This window comes from Coturnix japonica, chromosome 2 (genome assembly GCF_054131305.1).
Source record: "Coturnix japonica strain WE chromosome 2, WE-NBRP24, whole genome shotgun sequence".
Lineage (NCBI taxonomy): Eukaryota > Metazoa > Chordata > Aves > Galliformes > Phasianidae > Coturnix > Coturnix japonica.
Window position 1 is genome coordinate 42,368,559 of NC_140664.1, and position 24,410 is coordinate 42,392,968.

At 36.8% G+C, this 24,410-nt stretch overlaps 1 protein-coding gene across 6 annotated transcripts in view; it reads right to left on the reverse strand.

Moving 5' to 3' along the window:
• Nucleotides 1-1,191: 1,191 nt before the first annotated feature.
• RBBP8 (RB binding protein 8, endonuclease) overlaps nucleotides 1,192-24,410 on the reverse strand; it is a 33,915-nt gene continuing 10,696 nt past the window's right edge. For all 6 annotated transcript variants that reach the window (XM_032442692.2, XM_085539597.1, XM_032442691.2 and 3 more), the window contains 17 exons: nucleotides 24,178-24,220; nucleotides 20,883-20,978; nucleotides 20,129-20,241; nucleotides 19,344-19,419; nucleotides 16,877-17,046; nucleotides 15,694-15,792; nucleotides 14,555-14,652; nucleotides 13,796-13,923; nucleotides 12,297-13,182; nucleotides 12,089-12,215; nucleotides 11,491-11,588; nucleotides 10,488-10,602; nucleotides 9,539-9,709; nucleotides 8,694-8,763; nucleotides 7,580-7,676; nucleotides 3,506-3,647; nucleotides 1,192-1,822 (listed from right to left, as the gene is read on the reverse strand). In XM_032442692.2, the coding sequence (XP_032298583.2) occupies nucleotides 1,725-1,822; nucleotides 3,506-3,647; nucleotides 7,580-7,676; nucleotides 8,694-8,763; nucleotides 9,539-9,709; nucleotides 10,488-10,602; nucleotides 11,491-11,588; nucleotides 12,089-12,215; nucleotides 12,297-13,182; nucleotides 13,796-13,923; nucleotides 14,555-14,652; nucleotides 15,694-15,792; nucleotides 16,877-17,046; nucleotides 19,344-19,419; nucleotides 20,129-20,241; nucleotides 20,883-20,978; nucleotides 24,178-24,220 (2,627 nt within the window). In that variant the 3' untranslated portion in view covers nucleotides 1,192-1,724. The remainder of the gene's footprint in view (nucleotides 1,823-3,505; nucleotides 3,648-7,579; nucleotides 7,677-8,693; nucleotides 8,764-9,538; nucleotides 9,710-10,487; nucleotides 10,603-11,490; nucleotides 11,589-12,088; nucleotides 12,216-12,296; nucleotides 13,183-13,795; nucleotides 13,924-14,554; nucleotides 14,653-15,693; nucleotides 15,793-16,876; nucleotides 17,047-19,343; nucleotides 19,420-20,128; nucleotides 20,242-20,882; nucleotides 20,979-24,177; nucleotides 24,221-24,410) is intronic.

Genomic DNA, 24,410 nt, shown 5'->3' on the forward strand with positions numbered 1-24,410 from the left:
GTCACTATGTAGTTCCCAAATAGCAGAACTGCTTAGAAGTGACAAATAACATGTTACAGTTAAGAGGTCAGCAGTTTCCTCCAACCTTCTAATCTGTGGGAATACCCCCCAGTCCTGGCAGCCTGCTGGCACTCACTGCATCCCCCTTTTCTACTACCTCACTTCACCACAGCTCCTCTTACTCTTCCTGCAAGGACATTTCCTTAGGCACTTTTATAATGAACATGGGTGCAAAAGACTTTTTCTTGTCAACTCCAGCGTTCACACACTAGTTTGATCATTTAACAATGCACTGTAAAGCTTGCTCTCTGACACTTCTTAAGAACAGGATTTATAGTTAAAAAACTACTCTCTCATGCAGTCTGCTCCACAATAAATTTTACATTGGCTGCATTAGTCTCCATGTTTGTTAATATAATTTCCTTGCAAGGCTTTCTCTAATTAAAAGCAGCCTCCTGCCTATCTTTCTCAAGGACTTCTTTTTTTTTTTTCTAATATAAAAGACTGGTAAGCATTTATTCAGAAAATAAAATCATTGATGTAAAATATTTTTCAAGATACCTGGAGCATTTCTAATTCTGGCTGCACCTACCGATTTTCTGCAGAGTATTCACGTTTCTCAGAATGTTAGGTTCACCTTGGCATGGATTCTTCAACCTACTGCTATATTGTGTAAACACTTACTGTCAGCACATATTAGGATACATGGGAATATCTAAAGATTTTCACTATTATTTGGCTTTCTGCCTTTGCCACGACATAAGATTTCCCTTTGTGATGCTAAGACAAAAGTTAATCAGCTAAGCAGCATAGTACCCTATTCTTAAGTGATCCTGTCCGCCAAGGTAAAAATATTACCTGGCCTCCTTCATTTTGTTCTCAGCCTCCAAACACAAGTATGGAGTTAACAATAATCCCCACTGCAAAGAATTAAAATACCTCTGGAGAAGGATTCACTGGAGAATCCTTCATAATCTAGTGGATAGCAGTAGTCATTGCCTAGGAGAACCCAATGCACAGCTGTCATACAAATTTAGAAGTGACAATGTTTATCTCCCTATCAATAACGGAGACATTATAACTTAAAACAACAACAAAAATGAAAAACTGGATATTCTAATTTAAACAAGGAAGAAATGTGGCACTGTACATTTAACACTACTATTTTAAGAAAGAAAAAGACTGTACAGGTTTTTATAGTTCCAGAACTATTAACAGTAGATACCTTTCCAATTTAATGCACTTTTATTACAAGTAGATAAAACTTACTTCTAGAAGAAAAAGTTTATATATAAAAATCCAGTGCAAAACGGAAGCACCCTACAAAATCTGCATTTCTGATCCCACTGACAGGCACTTAGACCTCGCAAGAAGAACTGTGATCTCAGTGACTTCCAAGAAGTTACACAATAACAAAAAGATTAGACGGATTTGCTGAAGTTGTAGCAGTTGACTTCAAAGAAAAGAAAAAGACTCGTCGTTTGACAGGTGCAAAAACATAATACAAAATGTATTAAACACAATATGAAACAAACATACATTAAATAGTTCGGTTTCCTGGTAGACACTTCAGATTTTCAAATGAATTTTTATAAAATTTACATATTTAACGAAATGATTGATCATTGTGAAGAACGGGTCTCTATTTCAAGTTTATATTAACTATAAATACCTAAGGACAAGAAAGACGCTCTTCAAGTTGGTATGCTTTACTTCCCCATCATTTATGTCTTCTGCTCTTTGCCTTTTGGAGAGAACGTTACAGCATAAGGCTGCCGTCTTTTTGGACGTTGGCAGGGCGCGACATCCTCCTTAATATACCCTAAAAAGAATAAGAGCACATCTAGAGTAATAAATATAATACAACAACATGCATAGCTTTAGTTTCATTTTTTGCTTACCCTCAAAAAATCTGATTATTTCCCCCTCCCTCCCTTGACAGGAAGTTACAGATCCCAGGGTGTTGTATCATTAATGAAAACACTCAATTGCATTCTGGAGGGTGACTACCAAGTAATGCAGTACTGACAAGTAAGCCTGAAGAATGGAGGCTACGAACTGTTCATCTAAATACAAAATTGCATTTCTCCTCATCTTTTCTGCAGAAGATTTCACACAGGAGTAACGAAGTATGTTGGTACTGCAAATTCAGTTGTCTGACAAAATTAGCTTCTTAAAATGTATTCCAGTCGCATACAGGAAGAATTTAGGCACATGTGTTTTGTGATTTTAGAATACATCCCAATGTTTTGAGAGCATTCTCTTCTATTAAAGACTTGTCTAACTGGAAGAAGCCATACCGACAGATAAAACACACTTTGAACAGCTTTCTGATAAGGAAAGTGCATAGGAAATTTCTAAAACACACTCAACTTTGCTAGCACTGACAGTAAGCAGGCACTTCATGCAAATCAGTTACAGCAGCTGGATTTTGTCAAACCTTTACTGTTTATCAGCAGTAACATCCGTTGAGGTGAGAGCAGTAGATTCCTACTTCATAATTGGAAAATGCTTTCTATACAATCCTCAGTTATTTTAAAAATCCAATTGGTTCTAAATACCAAGAAGAAATAGAAAATACATCCTACATACATGCCTAACTTCTGATAACTAGTTGTTCATCATCACTGGAACCCTTCCCAGTGTTCCTGCTGCACAGTCACCTTTATGAAGGAAGGACAGATCTGAAGTCTGCCTTTCACATGCCGTTAAGGACTATTAACAACTGACCAGCTCTTATCCTAGCAGAACAAGGAGATTGCTAAGAAGCTAATTTAACAGCACTGCAAGTAGATTCCAAATGAGTAGTAACGGACAACCTCTGTAAAGGATATCTTGATCACTTGATGCTATAAAATGGACATTGCTTAATCTAGATCAGCTTTCTCCTCAGTTGGAATACATGCAACGTTGGCTCCAAAGGCAACCAAGAGGAAGGACAATGATTTGTTCATCTTATAAAGATAACCATCTCAAACCATAGAAGAATTCTCACCACTATCTCATAAACTAAGGTACAGAAGGAATGATTTAGCCACAGCCACAGGGAACGTGTATTAAGAACTACCAAAACACATCTGGCCCTCAACTTTTCCATTTTTATTATAAGGCACTCCCAAGACACAGACAAATAAGATCAGTGGGGCTGCATGTCTGTCCTCAGTGAGTGCAACCTCTCAGGCTTTGCCTCTGAAGATGCTGACCCAGTTCCTGCTTTGGTTGAAAGACAAGTAGGGTTTCCAACTATGACAACACCAATTACTTCTGCCTTCTCTACCTAGTTCATGAGAAAGTTTCCCTATATTCTCTTCTTCCTAGTAGTACAACAGCTGCTAAAAAAAGACAATATTAATTCAAAATGATGGTTACTATTAAGTAAATGCATCTCAGAAAGGCTAGATGAGAAAGGCTGTCTGACAGACTAGAAACAAAGCACTTTTTAATGCCCTTTTTTTTTTTCCCCTAAAATGGTTTCCTGGATTTATGAGCTATTTTTCACACTAACCTCTTTCCATACAAGTTTGAGTGGAAGGAAATCCAACCTCCCAGAAATTTTCGGGTGTATTTGGTGGAATGTAGCGAAATCTGTGCCTTGAACAGGCAGCTAGCTTCTTTTCTCTCTCCTCTTCTGGAATATCTGCATAATACTGTATGTGAGAAAAAAAAATCCAAGTTAACAGATTTATATGTATAGAGGAATTACTTTACACAGTGACAGTGTCAATCAGTGTTTATTAACACAGTTATCTAAAAGTAGTGGCGAGGAGAGCCTAGAGTAAAGATTTGTCATCCAGATGACAAATATCTGGCTGTTATCCTAAAAGTTTACAGAGTTTACAGATTAAGCATAGCCTTACAGTGGCACATTTGTTAGCTTTATGTCTTTTAGCATACCACAGGTAAAAGGTTTAGTAATGTGTAGAATTACTTATGTCAACAGTTTTACTGGCTGATTTCATGAAGCTGGCACAGGTGTCAAGGTAGATACGAGTTTCCTAGTAAACAAAGTTTCAACTTGCATTTACAAATAGAAAAAGTAAACATCATGCTACAAAATTTATGCTGCAAAATTATTTCCAGAATCCAAATTTAGAGCTTACAGCAAACTTAAGTCAAAATCCTTCCTGTTTTATTATCTTCAAACTAGGAGCACACAAATAGAGGGCTGGAACACTTCTACTATAAGGAAAGGCTGAGAGAACTGGGCTTGTTTAACTTGGAGAAGGCTTTGGGGAGACCTCATTGTGGCCTTCCAGTACCTGAAGGGAGCATATAAACAGGAGTGAGAATGGCTGTTTATGAGGGTGGATAGTGATAGGACAAGGGGGAATGGTTTCAAACTGAGACAGGGGAGGTTTGAGTTAGACATTAGGAGGAAGTTCTTCACACAGAGGGTGGTGATGCACTGGAACAGGTTGCCCAAGGAGGCTGTGGATGCCCCACCCCTGGAGGCATTCAATGCCAGGCTGGATGTGGCTCTGGGCAGCCTGGTCTGGTGGTTGGTGACCCTGCACATAGCAGGGGGTTGAAACCAGATGATTATTGTGGTCCTTTTCAACCCAGGCCATTCTATGATTCTATGAAATAGCCAGTTTAACATGTTGATTGACCACTGAGACTCCAGATACTACTTGACAGTTGTACTTCGTTTAAAGTAAGTAGTACATTTATTAGCTACTTTGTATTTAAATTAATAAATACATCTGCTGCTGTGCTAGGGACTGCACTGCAAAAAGTACACACATCCTCCAAGCTTCTTTGCTGCATGTTCTCTTAAATATAATGAAAACAAACAATGGACTTTCCAGTGCAATTCTGTAGTGTTTTAACTTGTGATTCTAGTTCAGCATCTCCTAAAACAGCAATTGGGCAGTTAACTATCACAAGATACTACAGTACTTTCAAAGCTGAAAGCATTATAAGATTCAAGCAGCATGGAAATGCTAAGTTTGGATTGCACAAGAAGCCTGGCCCTCATAAAAGTGCTCAAACAACTTCATCAAAATCATGATTCAAAAAAATGCAGAATTGAAACCTCATTAAGTCAGCTGTAAAGTAATATAGAATGGAAATCAGAAAAGGAACATAATACTTCTGTCAGTAGAGATTACTTTACTTCCTGTCTCCATCTACCGGCAGCATTTCAAAAAATCTACTTATTTAAAACAGTGAAGTACACTGATAAATTCCTTTTTTCCTAATAGATAGCAGGCAAAGCATAAAATAGACATAAAAATCTTGCAGTTTCCAAACTGCTAACAGAAGAACTCCTTTCAGTGCCTGAATCTGGAGAAATTCAGCTTGCTACTGTCTCATCCATTGTTCACTTCAAAGCAAAGAGCCCACGGCCCAAGGTCAGAACCTGAGTGGGTATCAACAATACAGGGATTGAGTCAGATGAAGTGGCTTTCAAAAACTCAGCTGGAAAAACATCTGTCAGTCTGTTACAGATGCAGAGACTAATGAAAAAAGAGGAACAGGCATCTAGTACATATATCAGTATTCACATCAGCAATCCCCCCTGTGGCGCAAGTGGTAGAAGTGCCGCTCTGCTACACAGAGGCTCGAATCCCGGGGGCTGGACTCGATGATCTCTAAGGTCCCTTCCAACCCACACGAGACTATGATACTATGATGATAATACTAATAAAAGTTAAGAAATGATGTGGACTCAGAGTCTACAAAATGAGTAATAAAAATTCTACAGTATCTGCGTGATTATTAGCTGAGTCTTTTTTAAGGATAAGTGGATCACATTATGTTTGTCCTATATTCAGTTGGAATTTTAGAAAGTAACCTACTGAAAATTTGCAACATACTTCATTTTGGTAAAGGACTAAACAGATCATGACTGGTAGGGAGTATTTATGTATCAAACAATGACAAATAAGGCACAGTTTTAGAGGAACAGAATTAAAAAAAACAAATAAATCAAGCTAAACAATCCAAAGTAATTAAAAGTAACTTTATTTTAGCTCGTTTTGAAATGTTTTGGGTTGGTCAAGACTGAAAAAGTGACACATGGTTGCTATTGAGAAAAAAATAAACTCAGCTGCCTTCTAGATGGAGATACCCACAGCATCCTCAACCCCACACAGAACACTGCAGCTAGGTTTTCCTATGTGGGAAAAGATGCACCTGCAGTAGATTCACCGTAAAATAACTGTTTGCAGAACTTAACTTTTATCTGCAGTCTTAAAGAGAACAAATCTTTCAAATGCTCTTCCTGTTAGTTTAGCACAGTTGCTTAGCGAGTTCTGTAATCTAAATGTATATTAAAACACCCAACTCTGATTATCCTTCTGGAAGTGTAGTGAGACTGAATCACACTAACATTTTATTTTATTAACTCTAAGCAGCTCCTGCATGCAGTCTTTCTCTGATCTCGCTGAGAAGTCATCATAACAGCAGACATCTTACTGTATTTTACACTGTGAGATCTTTGAAATAGTCTTATGACCAGGACATAAAGGACCTAAATACCAGTTTGCCAGAGCACGTGCAGAAGTCAGATCTCTCACATCAGCTCATACTGAACAGGCAACCCCTATAATATTGGTTCCAGCACTTAGCTAGAAACTATTCACTGATTTCAACCCACTCCCTAAGCATTTCCTCAGACTTAAGAAACTTTTCAAAACCTTCTGGCTAATAATCCAAGACTTCTTAAAGTACTACTTATGCTTTGTCTAATACTCCTTTTTTTTCCCCACAGGCATTTCATTGAAAGGTAGCTTTATCATGCATGTTACAGTGTTATTGCCAAGCATTCCTCACATTCTAAGATATTCATCTTGAATGGCCTAGACTTTAAAATAATAATAAAAATAAATATATATATATATAACCTTTTTAAAGGCTGAATGTAGAAACCCAATACTGTAAAAATCCTGGCTAATAATGTTTCCAGAATTACCACTCTAATTAAGTTATCAGGAAGTAACAAGAACTGGATTGACTGATCTGTAGCTTACAGATGCAGGAAATTGAAAGCTAGCATGTGGCTCCTGGGACAAGAAATAGACTAAAGGTTTTGGTTTTTCTTCCCTTCAATATCCCATTTTCTTTCAAACTATATGAATTAAGCACATTTTTGAAAGTGGTATTTATTGTTGACTGTAAAAATTGTTCTAATTTAATGAGTTTTACCAAGGATATTTTTCAGGAACATGTTTTTGACCAAAACGTAGTCCAATAAATCTCTCCAGCTAAGTAAATGTAACTTAGCTATAGAATGACCAGCAGCAGGATCTATGAACAGCACTGGTTCCAAAAGACTCCTAAGAGAATCCATCATTATTCAGCCGTTAATCAGCACTTCTGGCATGTTAACTTATGAGATTATTGCCTAACTAACTCAGCCTACTCAGAATCAAATTAAATATGTCCTTTCTATGCATGTAATTATGTCAATATTGTATCTTTCTTCAAATGATATGTAAGCAGTTCAGTAATTTTAAAGGAAAAAACTTGTAAAGGAGAGATGAAAAACCCCATACTATTCTCCTGGTAATATAATTTTTTGTGTACGTTTGCATATACCTTCACATAGAAGACCAAAACTACCAACACTACTTACAATTTCACATTCCTTACAAGTATGCCCTTGCAATTTTCTTCTTTCCTCTTTGTTTCGAATCACCTCAATATGAGGAAAATCTAACATAGTATTCTTCCTGAAAAACAAAGATGTTGTCATATGATAAAGCATTTATTTCCTCTACATGTCTGAGAATTTCCCTTTTTTTACTTTTTTCTTTTAGGATAAAATAATGGTTAGCTTAAAAAACTCACAGCATCCACAAAACCCAAACATACTACATTTCATATTTGAATATGATTACTTTAGTAATTAAAATAGTTCCAGAGTTTTAAAAATACAATAAAATCCTTAAAAAACCCCACACATATGCATGTCAAGTGTTTATGGCTTTTCATCATATAAAAGTGGCTTGATCTGAATTACTCAAGAATGTGAGTTCTGAAGAACACATTTGCAGACTCAGAAGCTCCTGCACTGATCACAACAGGACATTCCTCCTGCAGATATTCAAACACTGAACTAAGATTGTTTTCAAATATGATGCTCTCTCTTGAAACCACAAAACACCAAACAAATTCTTTATCTGTGAAGAAAACAGGCCAATGTTAAAATAAAAAGACAGTAATTATTAAAGTGAAGGGCTCGGTATCATTATGAAATGAAGACCCAGACTATTAATGATGATTAGGCAGAAAGGCAACAAAGGAAGCCCCAAGACACAGTTATTTTGCATCCCTCATTTATTGCCTAGAGGAAGGAAAAAAAAAAGCCCAGAGATAACAACTTTTTTCTTATTTATACAAGCGACCCATCAGCTCTTTGATGATAAACACACACATGGCTACACGCCCATGAGAAACCACAGGGATTACAAAATACTTCATTCAACGGGATTATAAAGAGCAGAAATATCATTCCTTCCTTTGCAACAGATATAATTGATATTCCTTAATGTGTGTCTTTTTTCCCCTCTACTTCAGCTTTTATCTAATTCACAGTATCTTTTTACCTGCGCATCTTCAGCTGCTAATAAGTTGCATATGAACTGGTTTGTTCTCTGGCAGAACAAGTTCTCTTTAAAAAGTAAATACCCTTAGAATACCCATGTTAAACAAACTACTTTTATTATTATTTATATTAGGCAAATTACCTTTCATCGCTTTTGAAATATGGCTCCACAAAAGCTTTCTGTTTGGCTTTATCTTGTTTATCCTCATGCTCTGTAAACACACAGAACAAAAAGCCACATGTCACATAAGGTTAAAAGACTGCCTGCTGAAACAGCCTACTAATCATTTTAGAGACATTAAATACAACAAAAGCCATGTTCATGCTGCTCTGAGGTAGGAGATACAAATAGAAAGTAAAAATAATATAGAATTAGTTGGTCAATGATTGCAAAGCATTAGGGGGGAAGAAGAAAAAGAGCAGTGAGATAAGATGAGCAGAATAGGAGTGGAAAGGCTGCTTAAAATACAAAATACTGAGAAATCTCAATATAGGTGGGGAACACAGAAAGCAAGTAAATCACAGTCCTAACCTACAGTCAAAAACTGGTGTTTTCCTTAGGAGTAACTCTGTTGCACAGCTTCTGTGTTAACTTCCATTACAGCCCCAATATTTGTATGTGTGTAATATAGATGAATCGACAGAACAATTTTTGTATCTGTTATATTAATGTATCACAACGAGTGAATCATCCCATGAACTTATGAACAATGAACTCACAGTTTATTTAAACACAGCCATCCCTGGTTGTGTTTAAGAGCCGTTTGGATGTGGTACTCAGGGATATGATTTAGTGTAGGGTTTTTAGAGTTAGGGTGCTGGTTAGGCTGCGGTTGGACTTGATGATCTTCAAGGTCTTTTCCAACCTGGGTAATTCTATGATTCTATGATTTGACGTATCCATTCCTATAGAACAGACCCTGACTACAACTTTTGCAGTCTGACCAGACTAATAAAGAAGAGATAAAAGAAAAACGTATGTCTCACTCTTCAGTTTCTTGCTTGCTACTGTTATTCCTCTGTCCGGTTCTTCACCACGCACGGTTTCTTTTTCATCACATGCAGAAAGACTATCTTCTGGTAGGCATGATTCATATTCTTCATCAGCTGTCCGATCAAACATTTCTGTTATGGTATCATTCATTTTTTTTTCTCTTCCTATTGTGGGAAAAAAAAAAACACCACAACAAAACACGTGAGCAACAAACATTCCAAATCAGTCCCAACAATTTAAGTAAAGAAGAAGGGATGCTTTGACTGAATGCATATAAAGAACTGGCATCTACTTCCAACTCCAGTACTAATTAACTCAATAATAATACATAATGCAAAATCTTGAAACAGAAACAAGGCAACGACAGCAAACAACCCCTAACAAGCAAAAAACAAGAGAACAAAAACAAAGAATGACCAGCATCACCCTCAGAGCAAAAACCAGAACACAATCACTGTTAGAAGACATGGCCCTGCAACTGTGATTCACCACAAATCATATGTTAGATGCGATATAAATACACCTGGTTTTATTTTAACTATACTAATTCTAATTGCATGCTATTAAAAATAAGATCGGTCTTCCATAGAAAGTCTGATATGATTATCTATCAGCCTTTCAAAGCACTTAGTTGTAAGCATGCTCATTACAGGCTAGAACATAGGGGAAAAAAACTGTTTAAGCATGGTAAAAGCATGGTTTTGGCTTTGTCTTACAACAAACCTTGTTTAGAGAATGTAAGTTTGAACAAAGAAACAACCATCATCCATTGTAGTAGGAGACAGGTTGATCTTTGTAACTGCAAAAAACAAGTGTATTTTTTGCTGCAAGCCAGTTTGTATTGTCTAATCACATATGGGGAAAAAACATCCTTTGTTTTCCTCTCCCCCGAATAAATAAATAAATCAATCAAACCAAAGAGGGGAAAAATGGAAGTCTTACTTGGACTGCTTTCCTGTGTTTGCTCTTGATTTTTCATTTTCAGTAGCACACTTTCACTAACATACGTATAATCCATATCAACAACTTCCCCTCCGATTCTTGACTGAGAATCATCCTGAATAAAAAGAAAGGACAATTACACCCAGAAGCAATTGTTGTAATCAACATTACTACTATACATCTAAAACCATTTTTGTCCAAAGAGTTTCCAGGAACAGTGACGTTTATCTGGCAAATTACATTACTTGCTAGACAAGAAGAAACTGCTTTAAGTTTTCATGTTAAAATTCTACAGAGAAAAACACATTAGGATAGATCTCATTTGAGAGAAAGCCAACAAATTCTCAGAAAGAAAGGAGGATTCTCAGCCATTCTGCTATTTCTAATAGGCAACCTGTACACAAATACAAGAAGGACAATTGTCATGAACTGCACATCTTCTGTTACTTAACAAAGAGAGATGTCTTCATGAATGTTTTCACAGGGAAAAAAAATCACAGAATCACACAATGACCCAGGTTGGAAGGGACCTCAAGGATCATGAAGCTCCAACCCCCCTGCCTGGCAGGGCCACCAAACTTCCATGTTTACTAGATCAGGTTGCCCAGGGCCCCGTCCAACCTGGCCTTGAACACCACACCTCCAGGGATGGGGCATCCACAGTGTCCCTGGGTAGTCTATTCCAGACATACTGGAAAAATCATGAGATTTAAAACATTTTTCTGTTCAACAAAATTCTAAGATACCATCAAGTCCATCTGTTTCACCCTGAATACCCACCACATGGCAAAGTCTATCAAATACAACAAGACAATTGAAATGCTACAGGATAACTGAATAAACAAACATTATATAGGAGCATGAAAAAGCATCATGTGTCCCAAATTGATTTTAGTTAGCAAGTAGGTTTGATCTGCCTGGAATGAAGGTCATGATATTACTTCTAAAGTCTTTTTTCCCAACATTATGGAACATGCCAACCTGTTGCAAAGCGATGGCTCACCTTTGTATCAATCACAGTTACATCCATTTTGTACTGTGCAAGGTCAGCTCCTGGGTCTATGCTCCACTGAAGGTTTTCTAAAGGTTTTTCTTTCAGGTCTGAATATGACAAGAAAAGACAAATCAGAACCAAACTCTGAATCTTCAGAGAAAATATTTCAGGGTTTGTTGTTTCTCTCTCTCTCTCTCTCTCTCTCTTTTTTTTTAAACAAAAATTAACATAAATAAATAAGACAGTGAAATAGGATTTCAAGAAGCCTGAGTTTAAGCTAGCTGTAATTCACGTGCCGCAGTAAGGCACTGTGCAGATAAACATGCTAAGTAAATGAGATATAAGATTATTCATTATTTGTTGAGTTTACAGCGGAATGTCAATGATATATTCATTATACAGTGACAAAAGAATACGGGGAAGATACTACTAAAGTAAAGCCTAATGAGATACAGAAGATTATAACTGAAAATCTTGAGAAGCACAGAACAGAAAATGACTAAATATGAAGCAGAAAAATGATCAATGTGGGAAAAGGCAGGATATAAAGAATTCTATTCATCTGTAGCATAAACCATGAGGATAAGGTACTAAAATGAAGAATTACCTTGCTCATTTGGCTGTACTTTATTTTTTGATAGTCTACAGGGGTTTGGTTGAAGTACAGATGCTGGTTCAGACTCTCCGTGCCCTGTCCTTGTTTTCTTTCTGTTTGGTACATGGTCACTGGCAACCTAACAACATATTGCAATTTTATTGTTTCCCAAGATTTACATTTAGCATTTCAAGAGAAGAAAAACTGAGAAAAAACATACCTTCACATCATTAAAAAGTTGTTCTGTGTCTACAGTACTTGGCAGTGGTGTAATTTTTAAGGGAGGGACTTCTTCTTTCATTTGGATCTGTTTTTTTGTATCTGCAAATGTTTTTGCCAGCACCGCCTCTTGTATGTAGGGCTCCTCTTGCATACCTCTGCCAAACAAGCTCCTCTCGTTGTTGGCATTCTGAACTGACGATGAACCCTCATGATTGGGCTTCCCTAGCTGCAAAAAAACATCATACAGAGTCACCTGCTTCAGTTTATTTTTACAGGTCTCCTCACTTCCTTGTTTTTTCTCTTGACAACGAACTCCACAGAAGCGATCAGACAGATCCAAGGGCTTATCGCCTGCGTGTTCCCCATTAACGTGCTGAATATCTGATAGAAAGGGTACAGAGTTCTCTTTGTTGAAAGATGCATTTTCACAGCTAATTTCATTCTCATCTTCAGCTTTCTTTCTCTTTGCACACCTTCCCTCTGGCTGCTTCTGGTGCATGAGAAGGAAATCACTCTTGATCACCTCATTTTTAGCTGCACAAGTGTTTCCAACTGAAGTTGCAACTTCATTATTATTCTTTTTCACAACCATTTGCCTGTTGACAGAGACTTGGCTGATAACAGAATTGATTTCGGTTCCAAGATTCAGTGGTGCGACAAAAGCAACATCTTCAGATTTTGACCTATTTTTATGAGATCTAGAACCGGAAGGATGGTTGAAGAGGTTGATTTTGACATTATGCTTCGAATCAGAATCTAAAATACAAGACGCGTGACTTGTACTTGAGTTGCTCCGCGTATTGCTAGAAGCTCCAAAAACAGGAGAAACTACCTGAGAATCCCAGTCAACACGTGGTGGAGTGTTTTGAGATGGACCTGAAAAACTGAACACAGTAAGAGATTAAATCATTTTCTGGTGGTTGGGGAAAGAAAGAGAGGGAAAAAAAATCTAAGCACTTTCCATCAATGATCTGCAAGAAGCTGTCAGAAAACAGAAGAAAAAAAGAACAGGGAAGCTTTAGGTCTAGGAAGAAAGGAATCTCTCCTACTGAAGGACTGTCCTTTAAGCGCTGTGAAATGGTAGAAAGAGGGAAGGGTTGAGAAAATAATCTATGTAGGCTCTTGAACAGATTTTATAAACATGACAACAGACTCTCAAAGCTTCTGCAAGAGAAGAGAAAGAGTAAAAATTTTATTTTCGGTTTCTTGTGGTTTTCTGGTTTTGTTTTGGAACTGCTCTGGTTTTCACTTGCAATCAATAAAACATATAGAAGATCACTCAGGGAAGGACTGCGTACATCGAAAGCTCACAAAGCACAACTCTGAAAGGGAAGTAAAAGTCCACAGCTTTGCATTTTATCAGTTCCTTTGCTTCTAGTGGTGACTTACTTACATCAAAGAAAACAGTATAACATGAAAATAGTTTTATATCTGTGTCTGTACCTTTAAAGGAAGACACTGTTTAAAACAACATTATTTTAACAAGTGGAAACACACCCCAAACTGTTGTCTTCATTTCTTGATTCAGGAGCTGAGTGCTTTCTTGAGTCTTCAGAATGCATGCCCTCTGGAGCCTGGTTCATCGCAGTACTAGCGTGGGGAGAACTCAGTACACTTTGGGACTCCTTGCAAATCATGAAGCAAAACAAAGAATGGAAGTGTTAAAAGCTGTTAAAATCTGTAAGCATGCTAGATTTAGACATAAGTACTCCAAAGCCCCATTCAAATATAACCATTCACCTTGAAAAGTAACAAAAAAAAAAGATTAACTTTTCACCAGCAGCTTTTAAAGAAATCTAATGGAAACTTAAAAATTCCTTCAGACACATACATATAAACACAGGTACTATTTCTTCTTAAAGGAAAAAAGTACTATCATCTTAATTGTACTTACAAAGCAAAAACAATGGATACATCAAGAGTCTCAACACCAAGTAAGCTTTCTTAGTGTGCTATGACTTGATTACTGCACAAGCAGTGCCTAAGATTTATGCCACTGCCTTTGTCAAACTTGAAATACACGTTCATAGCAAGAACCACAGCCCTCCAGTCTCCTCTGAGTGCAGACAAGTCAGCTCAGTTACCTTCCCTATTGCTATAGGAATCCTTTATTACGTAAGAAAAAGAAAGCTAGAGTGAGCTTACTGGAACTCTAAATAAGTTCTGCAGAATTTTAATGCCAAATTGAAAAACATTTCTTTCCAAAACAACTGGCAAAAAAGTTAATTATGTGAGAAATCTGTAAGTAATACTTACGGATTCATCCTGAACAGCAAGTCCAATTGTTTCTGCAACAACCGCAGCCAAGTTAAAAGATGGCTTTGTAACAGGATAACCTCCCATCCTCGGTTTATCTTTATGAATATAAAGAAATTCACTTACTAACTTACATATATAAATATAATATTATATCCTACTTACACAATGGATACAGACTCCAAACTAAAACAAAACAATATCACAAACTGAAATCTAATTATTATGGAAATACCTGTATCAGATAGAATCACATGGAAGCAATGAGTGGAGCAGAGGGAAGAAAACATTTCTGATGAGAACACAGACATAGAATTCCTGTTGGTATCAAATTCCCCAAAATTAAAATACAAATCTATGCAGAAGTTACATTTCAAACTCCCAGTCCAGCGCATGAACAATCTGAGAACAAGTAGAACAAGAAAACTGGATATTTATAGAAAAATGAATGTGTTGGTTATTTCTTAGGTGACACTTCTATTCCTGTATTTTTGCTACGAAAGCCAAGATGTGAGTTTCCCTTCTTTTAGGGAAATAATGTTATTCCATTTATTAAACTGAGACAAAGTGATAATACAGCGAGAAAGTAAAAGAACTACAAATGACAACCCCGACCTGCATGAGTAATTTCAACACTGACCCTCTCAATCATTTATAGTTAAATACTTTAGAGGAAAAAAATCAGGGACACAAAATTCTTGTCAAAGAACTGTTTATGGAGAAAGATTTGAAGACTTATAATCCATTCACAAGAAGAAAGGGATAATTAATTGAAGCACTTACGTTACATACTCACGTCAGAACAAGTGCAATGCTCAGAGTGTTTTATCTCGTGTTATAGTTGGAAACTCAGATATAAGTCAATTAAACAAGTTTCCCAAAACAGTTCAGGAGTAAGAGCTGCACTGAGGTTCTTTTCATTTATTGACTTAAAGCCCTACTGCTATGCCACAAGATCGCATTATCTACTGGCATTGCGGTAGGCAGTTCAGAAGCAGTTCTGTGATTAAATGTTACTTCCTTTTTCTGGATCCTTTGTTTAAAGGGAAAGATCACAAACTGAACCACAGTTTATAATTCCTCAGCTGTAGTAAGATTTGCCTTGATTCAAATATAACTAAAACTATTAATACACTTACTTGGTACAGGGGACAGTTGTGGATCACAGGTGTCTGCCACTAGCATCTCTTCTTCATGATGACTGCTCGCTTGTGTGGAATACAGTGGAATTTGAAACTCTAGGAAAAGTTATATAAACATTATCATATGATGAAACTACATCTCCTACTTTCACAGTTATGAGCAGACATAGAACCAATGTCCTAGTCCTAATAGCAGTTGAATATGAATTTTGGTGTTAATAGATCCATTCTCCTAAACACACCTGATTATTTTTAATATTTCATGTTAATTCTCTGTCTCTCACATATATCTCTTGCTAGTCAGCCGTGACACTGACACAAAACTATATCACTTTCTACACTGCATAAGCAGTAGGTATCTAATCAATATTTCATTTGCTAATACAGCATTGAAAGTATTAAAGAGTAAACTGTCAAAGACAATAAATTTCTGCACCAGCTAAGTTAATGAAAAAGCAAAAAAAAAAACAACCTGTGATCTGAATAATGGCCAGTCTTCTGTGTGCCACGTAGCCTTGGACACCAATTGCTTTTCTTAACCATTAACCAGATTTCCTGTGTATCTTTAGAATACAAACCTCAAAAATATCTGTTATGGTCAAAATGCTTTAAAGCTATTTCTGTGACATTACAGAAGCAAGTTTGGAAATCAAATAAGCAAAGTGTCTCCAGACTTCAGCACAAAAACAAAAAGAAAAAGCAAAAATTGTATTGGTGCTAGGAAAAAAAAAGATCATGTAGCTACTAGAATCAGATATTTATTGGTTTTAGAGGAATTACTTTGATTCAAGAGAACTGCAGAAAGTGGCAAAACATTTGTTTCACTCTCCACTAGGCGGTGATAAAGCTGTGCACAAAAGTCAAACTAACAGTTTTGGTGTTATAGCAGATTTATGAGTGAGGAAACTGTTGCACTATTAGAAGGTTAAGATAAGGTTTGAGCTGTGATATCACAGTTGCAGCTAAAGCCATTTTTCCACTCAACATATTCATATACGTTCATATATTATTGCATTAATAGGAAAAAAAACTACAAACCAAAAAACTGGCAGAACAACAACGGAGACTTTTTTTTGTTGTTTTATTCTCAGTCTTTGCAGTCAAACTTACGTTTTTCACTCTTTAAAGGGATAAAGTTCTGAAATGTAAAAAAAAACAAACCCAATCAACCATCTCTTACCACTGTTGCTCTTTGCCAGTTCCAAATCTGGGTGCGTATGCTCTGTATATCGGATATGCCTATTCTCTTTTTTCCTCCTCATACGATTAATCATTGAAAAAGAAGAAGTAAGAACTGGAGAATCAGGAATGACACCTTCTTCTACATCCAGTGCTTGTTGCTTTTGCTCCCTGGAGACCAAATTAAGTGGGATAATAAAACCTCAAGTTCACAAGATGCAAAGATTTAGTTTTAGGACAATCACACAGATTAAGAAAACAAGAATTCAGAAGACACAGACATCTCAATTACATCACTGAAAAATAAATACATATATACTGCTACAATCAAGCTTTTAAACAGAACAAATTCACAATTGCCCAAATGAACCCAAGAACAGCACACAGCCCCAGCTCTTCACATCTGAAACGAGCCTCCTGCTATTGCACCACAGAAAGTATTTTCCTTGGGAGGGGAAAGAGGGGGGCAGAAAACACCACCCAACAAAAAGCAGCAAACAAGAATTGAGTCATTTCTGACTCATCCTCTGAAGGATATTATTTAAGGAAAAATACTCAAATGGATGGACTAACCTACTCTTCCTGGGTGGAATTCCATGCATACCCTGAGTATGCTCTCTTCAAACATAGGATGAAGCTTTCAAACAATTTCAAACTGTAATGAACAGTGCGATACCAAAAGCAACCCCTTTACAGAGCATTTGATGTTATATCTTATTCATCTTACAGAAGCTTTCATAGAGTAGCAGAAAAAGCAATGTAAATCACTCACAAAAGCAATGTAAACAATATGAAAAATGAGTTAACATTCTTTTCTCTCACAGTCATCTCTAACAGTATATTTTAGAGTCAGTATACAAAAATTTGCTTCACAAATAACTAGAACTTTCTTTCCAAAAACTCTTATCTCTCATGGTAAGAAAGCAAAAACAAAGCTAATTCCAATTCCTTTAACTTCAATTGTGTTTGTTTAGTACCTAATGAGTGCATTGCTCCCTGTAGTATGGTTGTGGTAGTAGAAAATGGAAGAGGCAGTGAAAGATAAACATAGGGAAAACTAACTCTGCCTGCTTGGTCATCTTTGGTAGCATTCTTCCTCATGACTCTCAGGAGAAATCATGGGCCAAAAGATAATTTCTCAACTATAAAGAGAAAAACGTAAAGTCTTGATCTAGAGGAAACAGGGATACGTTTCTGTCTGCATTAAAATGAACCATGGTAGCTTACTTAAAATAAGTTAATAAGATGGTGGGAAAACTATTGGAAGCTGTCTGGCTTCAGAGGAAAGTTTTTTTAAGGCTTTCCTTTTTACCATGACTAACTGAACATTTAACACCAAACACTGATTTGTCTATTTTCATTCTATTCACCTAATTGCATCACAAATTTAAGTCAGCTGATGGAGTACTCGTTACATTTACTGGCACAGCCCTGTACAAACAATTGGCCTGCTATAAATATTTTTCCATATCTGAGCTCTGTGCAAGCCAAAACGCAGTTCCTGAGTGCTATCACAAAAAAATAAAAAAGCTGTTGCCAGAGACACCATACGTTATAAATATGCATTAAATAATCCCAGAGTTGTGGAAACATTTATTTAAGATCTCTGAAAATGTTTTGGTAGAAATGCCCCTTTACTCATCCCTTCCACAGATAATGAAATACTAATTTCATGAAGAATCAGATAATACAGACCTTCTAAAAGTTAACATTTCACTTTTATGAAGGATTCTTAGATTTTCTGCTGAAATACTAAGCCTCGGTAACAGAACATGTAGCATTGCAAAAGCCTAATTTTCTGTCCTGCACTAAAAACAAACTGCTACCTTACACTAATCTGGTGGTGTCATACAGAACTTAATTGCTAATTCTAAATTAAGCAACAGGATATCATTGTATTGAAATTAGCAAAGGTGGTGACTATATTACAAACAGCAGGACCAGCCTCATTAAATCACTCTTAATCCACTCAACTCCGCGCTCATTTAGACAACCACTTACCATGCTGAACAAATTACTTAGTGTCATGTTGACCATTCTTAACTTCCTTACAGTGGCTACAGATTCTTATTACAAACTCAATTGAAAGACTAGGGATCTAGACAGAAAAACCTGAATGGATCTGTGTGGCGCCAATTCATTTTTATTAATGCCTCTTCAAGCTACAATGGAGATTCATTCTCAGAATGAATTATACAGTAGAAAAAACAGAAACCTGTTACTGTTATACATATATATACATATAGATAGATAGATAGATAGATAGATAGATAGATAGATAGATAGATAGATTCAAGTTCTGTAAACAAAGATGTCAGTATTACATCGTTCATGTAAAATGGCATGGGACCATTTTCACAGTCTATAAAAAGGAATAAACTCAAGTTTAAAAGACTTACAAGTCAGCATTTGTATTCTCAGACACTACTATCAAGATTCAATAAAAACCAGAAACTCTCAAAACTTACTCCAATTCCTTCTGCAGTTGCTGGAACTGTTCAGATATCTTTTTATTTTCATCCTGCAAGCTGTTTTTCTCATTCACTGCAATTAATGCGGAATAACAAAATAAATTCACACCTGGTATCATTGTGTTATATACAATTTTGTCAGGTCTTCTAAGGACACTGAATCAGTTCTTAAATCTTAATACCACACATCCTCTGTGCCTTACCAAAATGAATTTTCAAGTTAGTCATTAGAAGTGTTATAAAGGGATTGGTAGAAAAGGCAAAGGTTTCACAGTTACAACATTATCACATTAGCTCCACACAATCATTAATTACTCTTGTCCATGTGCATATAAGTGAGCCAGTGTTGTAAAGATGAAGGACTTGCTCTCTCAGATCCATGAACAAAATTACCAAAGGACACAAGCTTGTCTCAGGCAACTTTAGAACTTGCTACTTTCTGATCACTAGTTACTTCTGAAGTCAAGGCTGCTTTATGTTATCTGTCATTTTATGCTTTGACTCCAGGAACAAAAGCAGCCACACTTTAGCTGCACTACTTCATGTTGTAAGACTTTTCACATCAATACGATTGCAGTGTTAGCACTTCAATCTAAGTGAAGGTGGCTCTGATGACGAGTAGTTGCCACATGTTATGTATTTTCAGAATGCAGAATCTCCTGACAGAACTTCTTGAACTTACAAAGATGCACCATAGAGATATTCTATAGTCATAAGAATTCATGAAGGACTAATTTATAAAACACGCTGCTTTTGTCTACAGACTTGTGGATAAAACTTACTAAGCTCAGTGATGAGTTTAAGATTCTGCTGTCGGATGTTCTCAAACTCCAGCTGTTTCTTTCTCATATGTTCTTCAGTTACAGCACAACGATCACATAATCCCGCTCTCAACCTTTAGTAAAATTAAGAGAATAAAGCTTCATCAAAATAATGCCATACATAAAGCAGCTATCCATACTTAACTGGCAGTTTGAACTTTAAAACTATCAAACCAGTAAAACAAAAAGGGCAAATATGCAAATCAGCTGGTAACAAATATCAAACAAACATGAACACTTTTAACTTGACACCAAATATGACCATATACCATGAGAAGAACTGAAGAATACAAAAGGAATAGAAGTGGAACCATAATGTCGTGTGAGGCACTGCCTCCATGTTCTCTAATGATCTAGATTAGTTGTTTAAAGCTCATCTATGACCAGGAAAAAACACAGTTATCAACACTCTTCATCTGACACATTCATTTATGCTGTGAAATGTGTGTTCGCTTCACAGATAATAATAGTCTGTGGCTTTCTGCATCCCAGGCTAACCAGTTAAACTTCAATTTTCCTTTACTGAGCTAAGCATGCTAAGAATGTAGAAAATAACAATTTGATTCATTCAGTAGAATTTAAATTCTGTGCTTCTTTAAAACACAGTCTGGCCTGTATTAGAAAAGGACTGACTTACAAACAAGCAAGACTACAAAACAGACTCTGAAAGAACACCACAAACCCCCAAACTAAAACAAAAAGCACACTAGTTCACCTGTCTTCTAGAACCTTGATTGTGTCATGAAGCGCCTTTTGCTGCTCTCTGAGCTGTTGGTTCTTGGTGTAAAACTCTTCAAGCCTCTCCGCATCCCTAAAATCAAAAGAAAATAGAAAAGTTACTTCCAACTTTAAGTTACAGCTTTTACCGTTTTAGTAGAGAATTACCTCTGGTATATTTATTTTGTATTATTGGATAAGGCAATAGATGCCCAGTAAAAAAAAACCAAGCTGAAGATAAACAAATGGTAATTTAGAAATGCCTGAATTAGAAAGGGAGTCAGTTAGTTTCTAATCCTATCACTGCAGTTGAATTACTGTTGCTATGCCTGTCTCTTGCACAAGACAAAATTCAATTAACAACAGTCAAGACACAAAATCTAATAGCACTCAACTAATAATGTCATCGAAGGTAAACTTGAGCACTTCCTACATCAGTGTCTTGCTGAGGAGCTAACTGGGAGCTTTCACAACCTGCTTGTTTTGCACTTACTTGTAGCACAGCAAGCTACATTACGTTTGTAAATCATAAAATCTGTTAAAGGTTGACCTCATGCAGCAATTCCCAGTCTGTAGAACATGGATTTCCAGAACACAAATGGGTAGTGAACTCTTCCCAAACACTTCAGAAATGGAAGTAGCTTGGGAAAAAAAATTCTCTACAGAACAGGACTGTTAAAATAATAACGAATATTTCTTCCTCAAAAGAGCTAAGGAAAACCAGCAGCATGAAATTCCCAACTTTAGCTCCCTTTGACTTTTATTATCCAACCACAGCATCTCCAGGATTCAAATGAAGCACAAGCAACTGAGATAATTATTCTACAAGCCAATACAGCTTTCAGAAGTGAAGCGGGTGAATCTATGCAATATCTAACTTCTGAGAACTCATTCCTAGCTCTTGTTTTTAACACTGAATCTTCTGTGTATTCCAAGAAAGCAGATTTTTCTTCTCAGCACCCCAAGATGAACTTTTAAGAAAGCCAAGAAAAGAGCTGAGACGAGAAGACAAGAACAAACACAACAGGTAAAGAAAATATATTTACTGACTTGTTTATACAATTCTTTCACACAGACACACTTTCAAATCAGCACTTCCTTTAAGATACATTAATCAAATATTAGCATACCGCTGGTCACATGATTACTAGAGAAAAACAAGAAATTAACCATCACAGGTAATAAAGTGAATGGGACAGCAGGAGCCTCTAAAGCACACAATCAAGACATATTTTATTAAGTCTGAAACTTTTAAAGGAGCTCTTTTATTTACTTCTGCACAACCATCCAGGCTATATTGTCCTTTTCAACTCCTTAAGCAACATAAAATGGTTAAATGGTAACAGTATGATGGACTCCTGGACTTGTACTTTGATATAGAGAAGGCAAAGGTCTTTTACTTCAGTTCATTAACCAAGTACAGCTGGGCCATGGAAAATGAAACACCTGCAGAAAGCAGTCTATTCTTCTGATGCCTCTGACAAGAAATATCTGATATTTTTTGGTTTGTGAAACTTACAGAAGTCTGAATACACGCAATTTTAAAATCTTTTCCCAAGCTACTTTGAAGTCATGCCTTACTCTATGTCATTATCTGTAAAAATACCTAGTAATAACTAACAATCCACCTCCTCCACTTAAATCCTACAAGAAGTCACAGTAAGATATTAAAATGACAGGAGGAATAAGGCTTTTTATTTTTCATTCCAGTCCAGTTGATAAACTTAACAGACAGTTTTGGCAATGAGGCACTCTTCATAATGAACGGTCCCTGACCTAGCATTTACGAGTCACCAGACCCAATGTTGAGGTGGGATACAATATAAGGCACTCATTGTCAGCCGATTACAAAGTCTGAAACATTAAACCACAGGTATTCAGATGCATCAAGGAGAACAAGATCTCCTACATAAGAGTATTGTATCTACAGTGCGGTAATCGGATTCCAACAAACAATAATTAAAGCATTCGATGCATGTTCAGTCACATCACTGATAACAGTCAGCATCTTGAAAAGTAGTTGATTAATTTAAGATTTAAGATGCGGAAGCAACTGATGATATACTAGATTGAGTTAACAATAACAGCAAGAGACTAGAAATGAAACTACAACTTTGTGAACTGTACATAATAACAAGATATTAAACTTTTTTCTACCCTAGGAAAGTACATACAGTCTTTAAGTATAAAACATGACAGCAAAGACATCCTAACTGAAAGGAATCTAATAACTGCAATAGCTCATCCATAGGCAGTAGCATAAATACATCTATTGTGATACTGCACAAAAGTTGACCAACCTTGTTCCTGAGGAGCGGGTGCACATGTGGAGGCACTGGGAGTTAGCGACATGAGAATTCTTGGGAATTAAGCCCTGCAGTGGGCTTGGGGTATTGCTATGTAAATGCAGAGGGTGCCTCATGGTTAAGAGCCTAGAGCATCTCCCCTGTGAGGAGAGACTAAGGGAACTAGGTCTGTTTAGCCTTGAGAAAAGAAGGCTGAGAGGGGATTTGATCCAGGTTTATAAGTACCTGAGGTGTGGGGGCCATAGTGGTGAGGCTGGACTCTTTTCAGTAGTGCATGGGGACAGCACTAGGGGTAATGGGATGAAAGTACAGCATAGGAAGTTCCGCACGAATGTGTGCAAGAACTTCTTTATGGTGAGGATGACGGAGCACTGGAACAGGCTGCCCAGGGAGGTGGTGGAGTCTCCTTCTCTGGAGATATTCAAGACCCGCCTGGACGCCTACCTGTGTGACGTGGTGTAGGGAACGTGCTTTGGCAGGGGGGTTGGACTCCATGATCTCTAGAGGTCCCTTCCAACCCCTACAATTCTGTGATGGTACTGGAATAAGATGAACGCTGTTCTGGGAGTGATTTGTTAACCCTTCCTTCTGTGATCCTGTCCTGCACTGTTCCTTCAGCTGCCACCACTACCTCCTAGCAGCTTCTATGTAGCATCTATAAACCCACACACTGTTCAAACATTACAGATTTTTGTCTAGTTATCTACTAGAAGTTATCTAGGAAAGGGAAAAACACAGGCATAACACAACCAAAGCCAATTTCTTCCAAAAGATAAATGAGAAGAAGCAAGGCCAGTTTTCCTGGAAGTTAGACACAGATATAATTGCAGAAGAAAAGTAGTAATAGCAGACAATGAAGTGAATAAACAAACATGGAGAAGGTAGTATTATTTCAGAATGCAATTCCACCACATTACAGGAATAACAGGTCATTAACTGTACTTAGACCCTCCTTTAATTAGTTGAATCATCAGTATGACTACTTACAAGCATCTTTCCTTTTTCAGCTTGGATATTTTCAGTTGTAAGCCTGAAAAGTGAAAAGAAAATACACATTATACAACACTCTTGAAGAATAAAGTCTTGTTTTGCCAAAGACGTATGTACAAGAGAGAAAATAGTAACTAATTTCGAGAGAAAAAGAGTCAATTCTTGGGTATGTTCTGCAATATCCTGGAAACAAATAAAGCTATTACAATCTCCAGGAAACAAGGACTTCT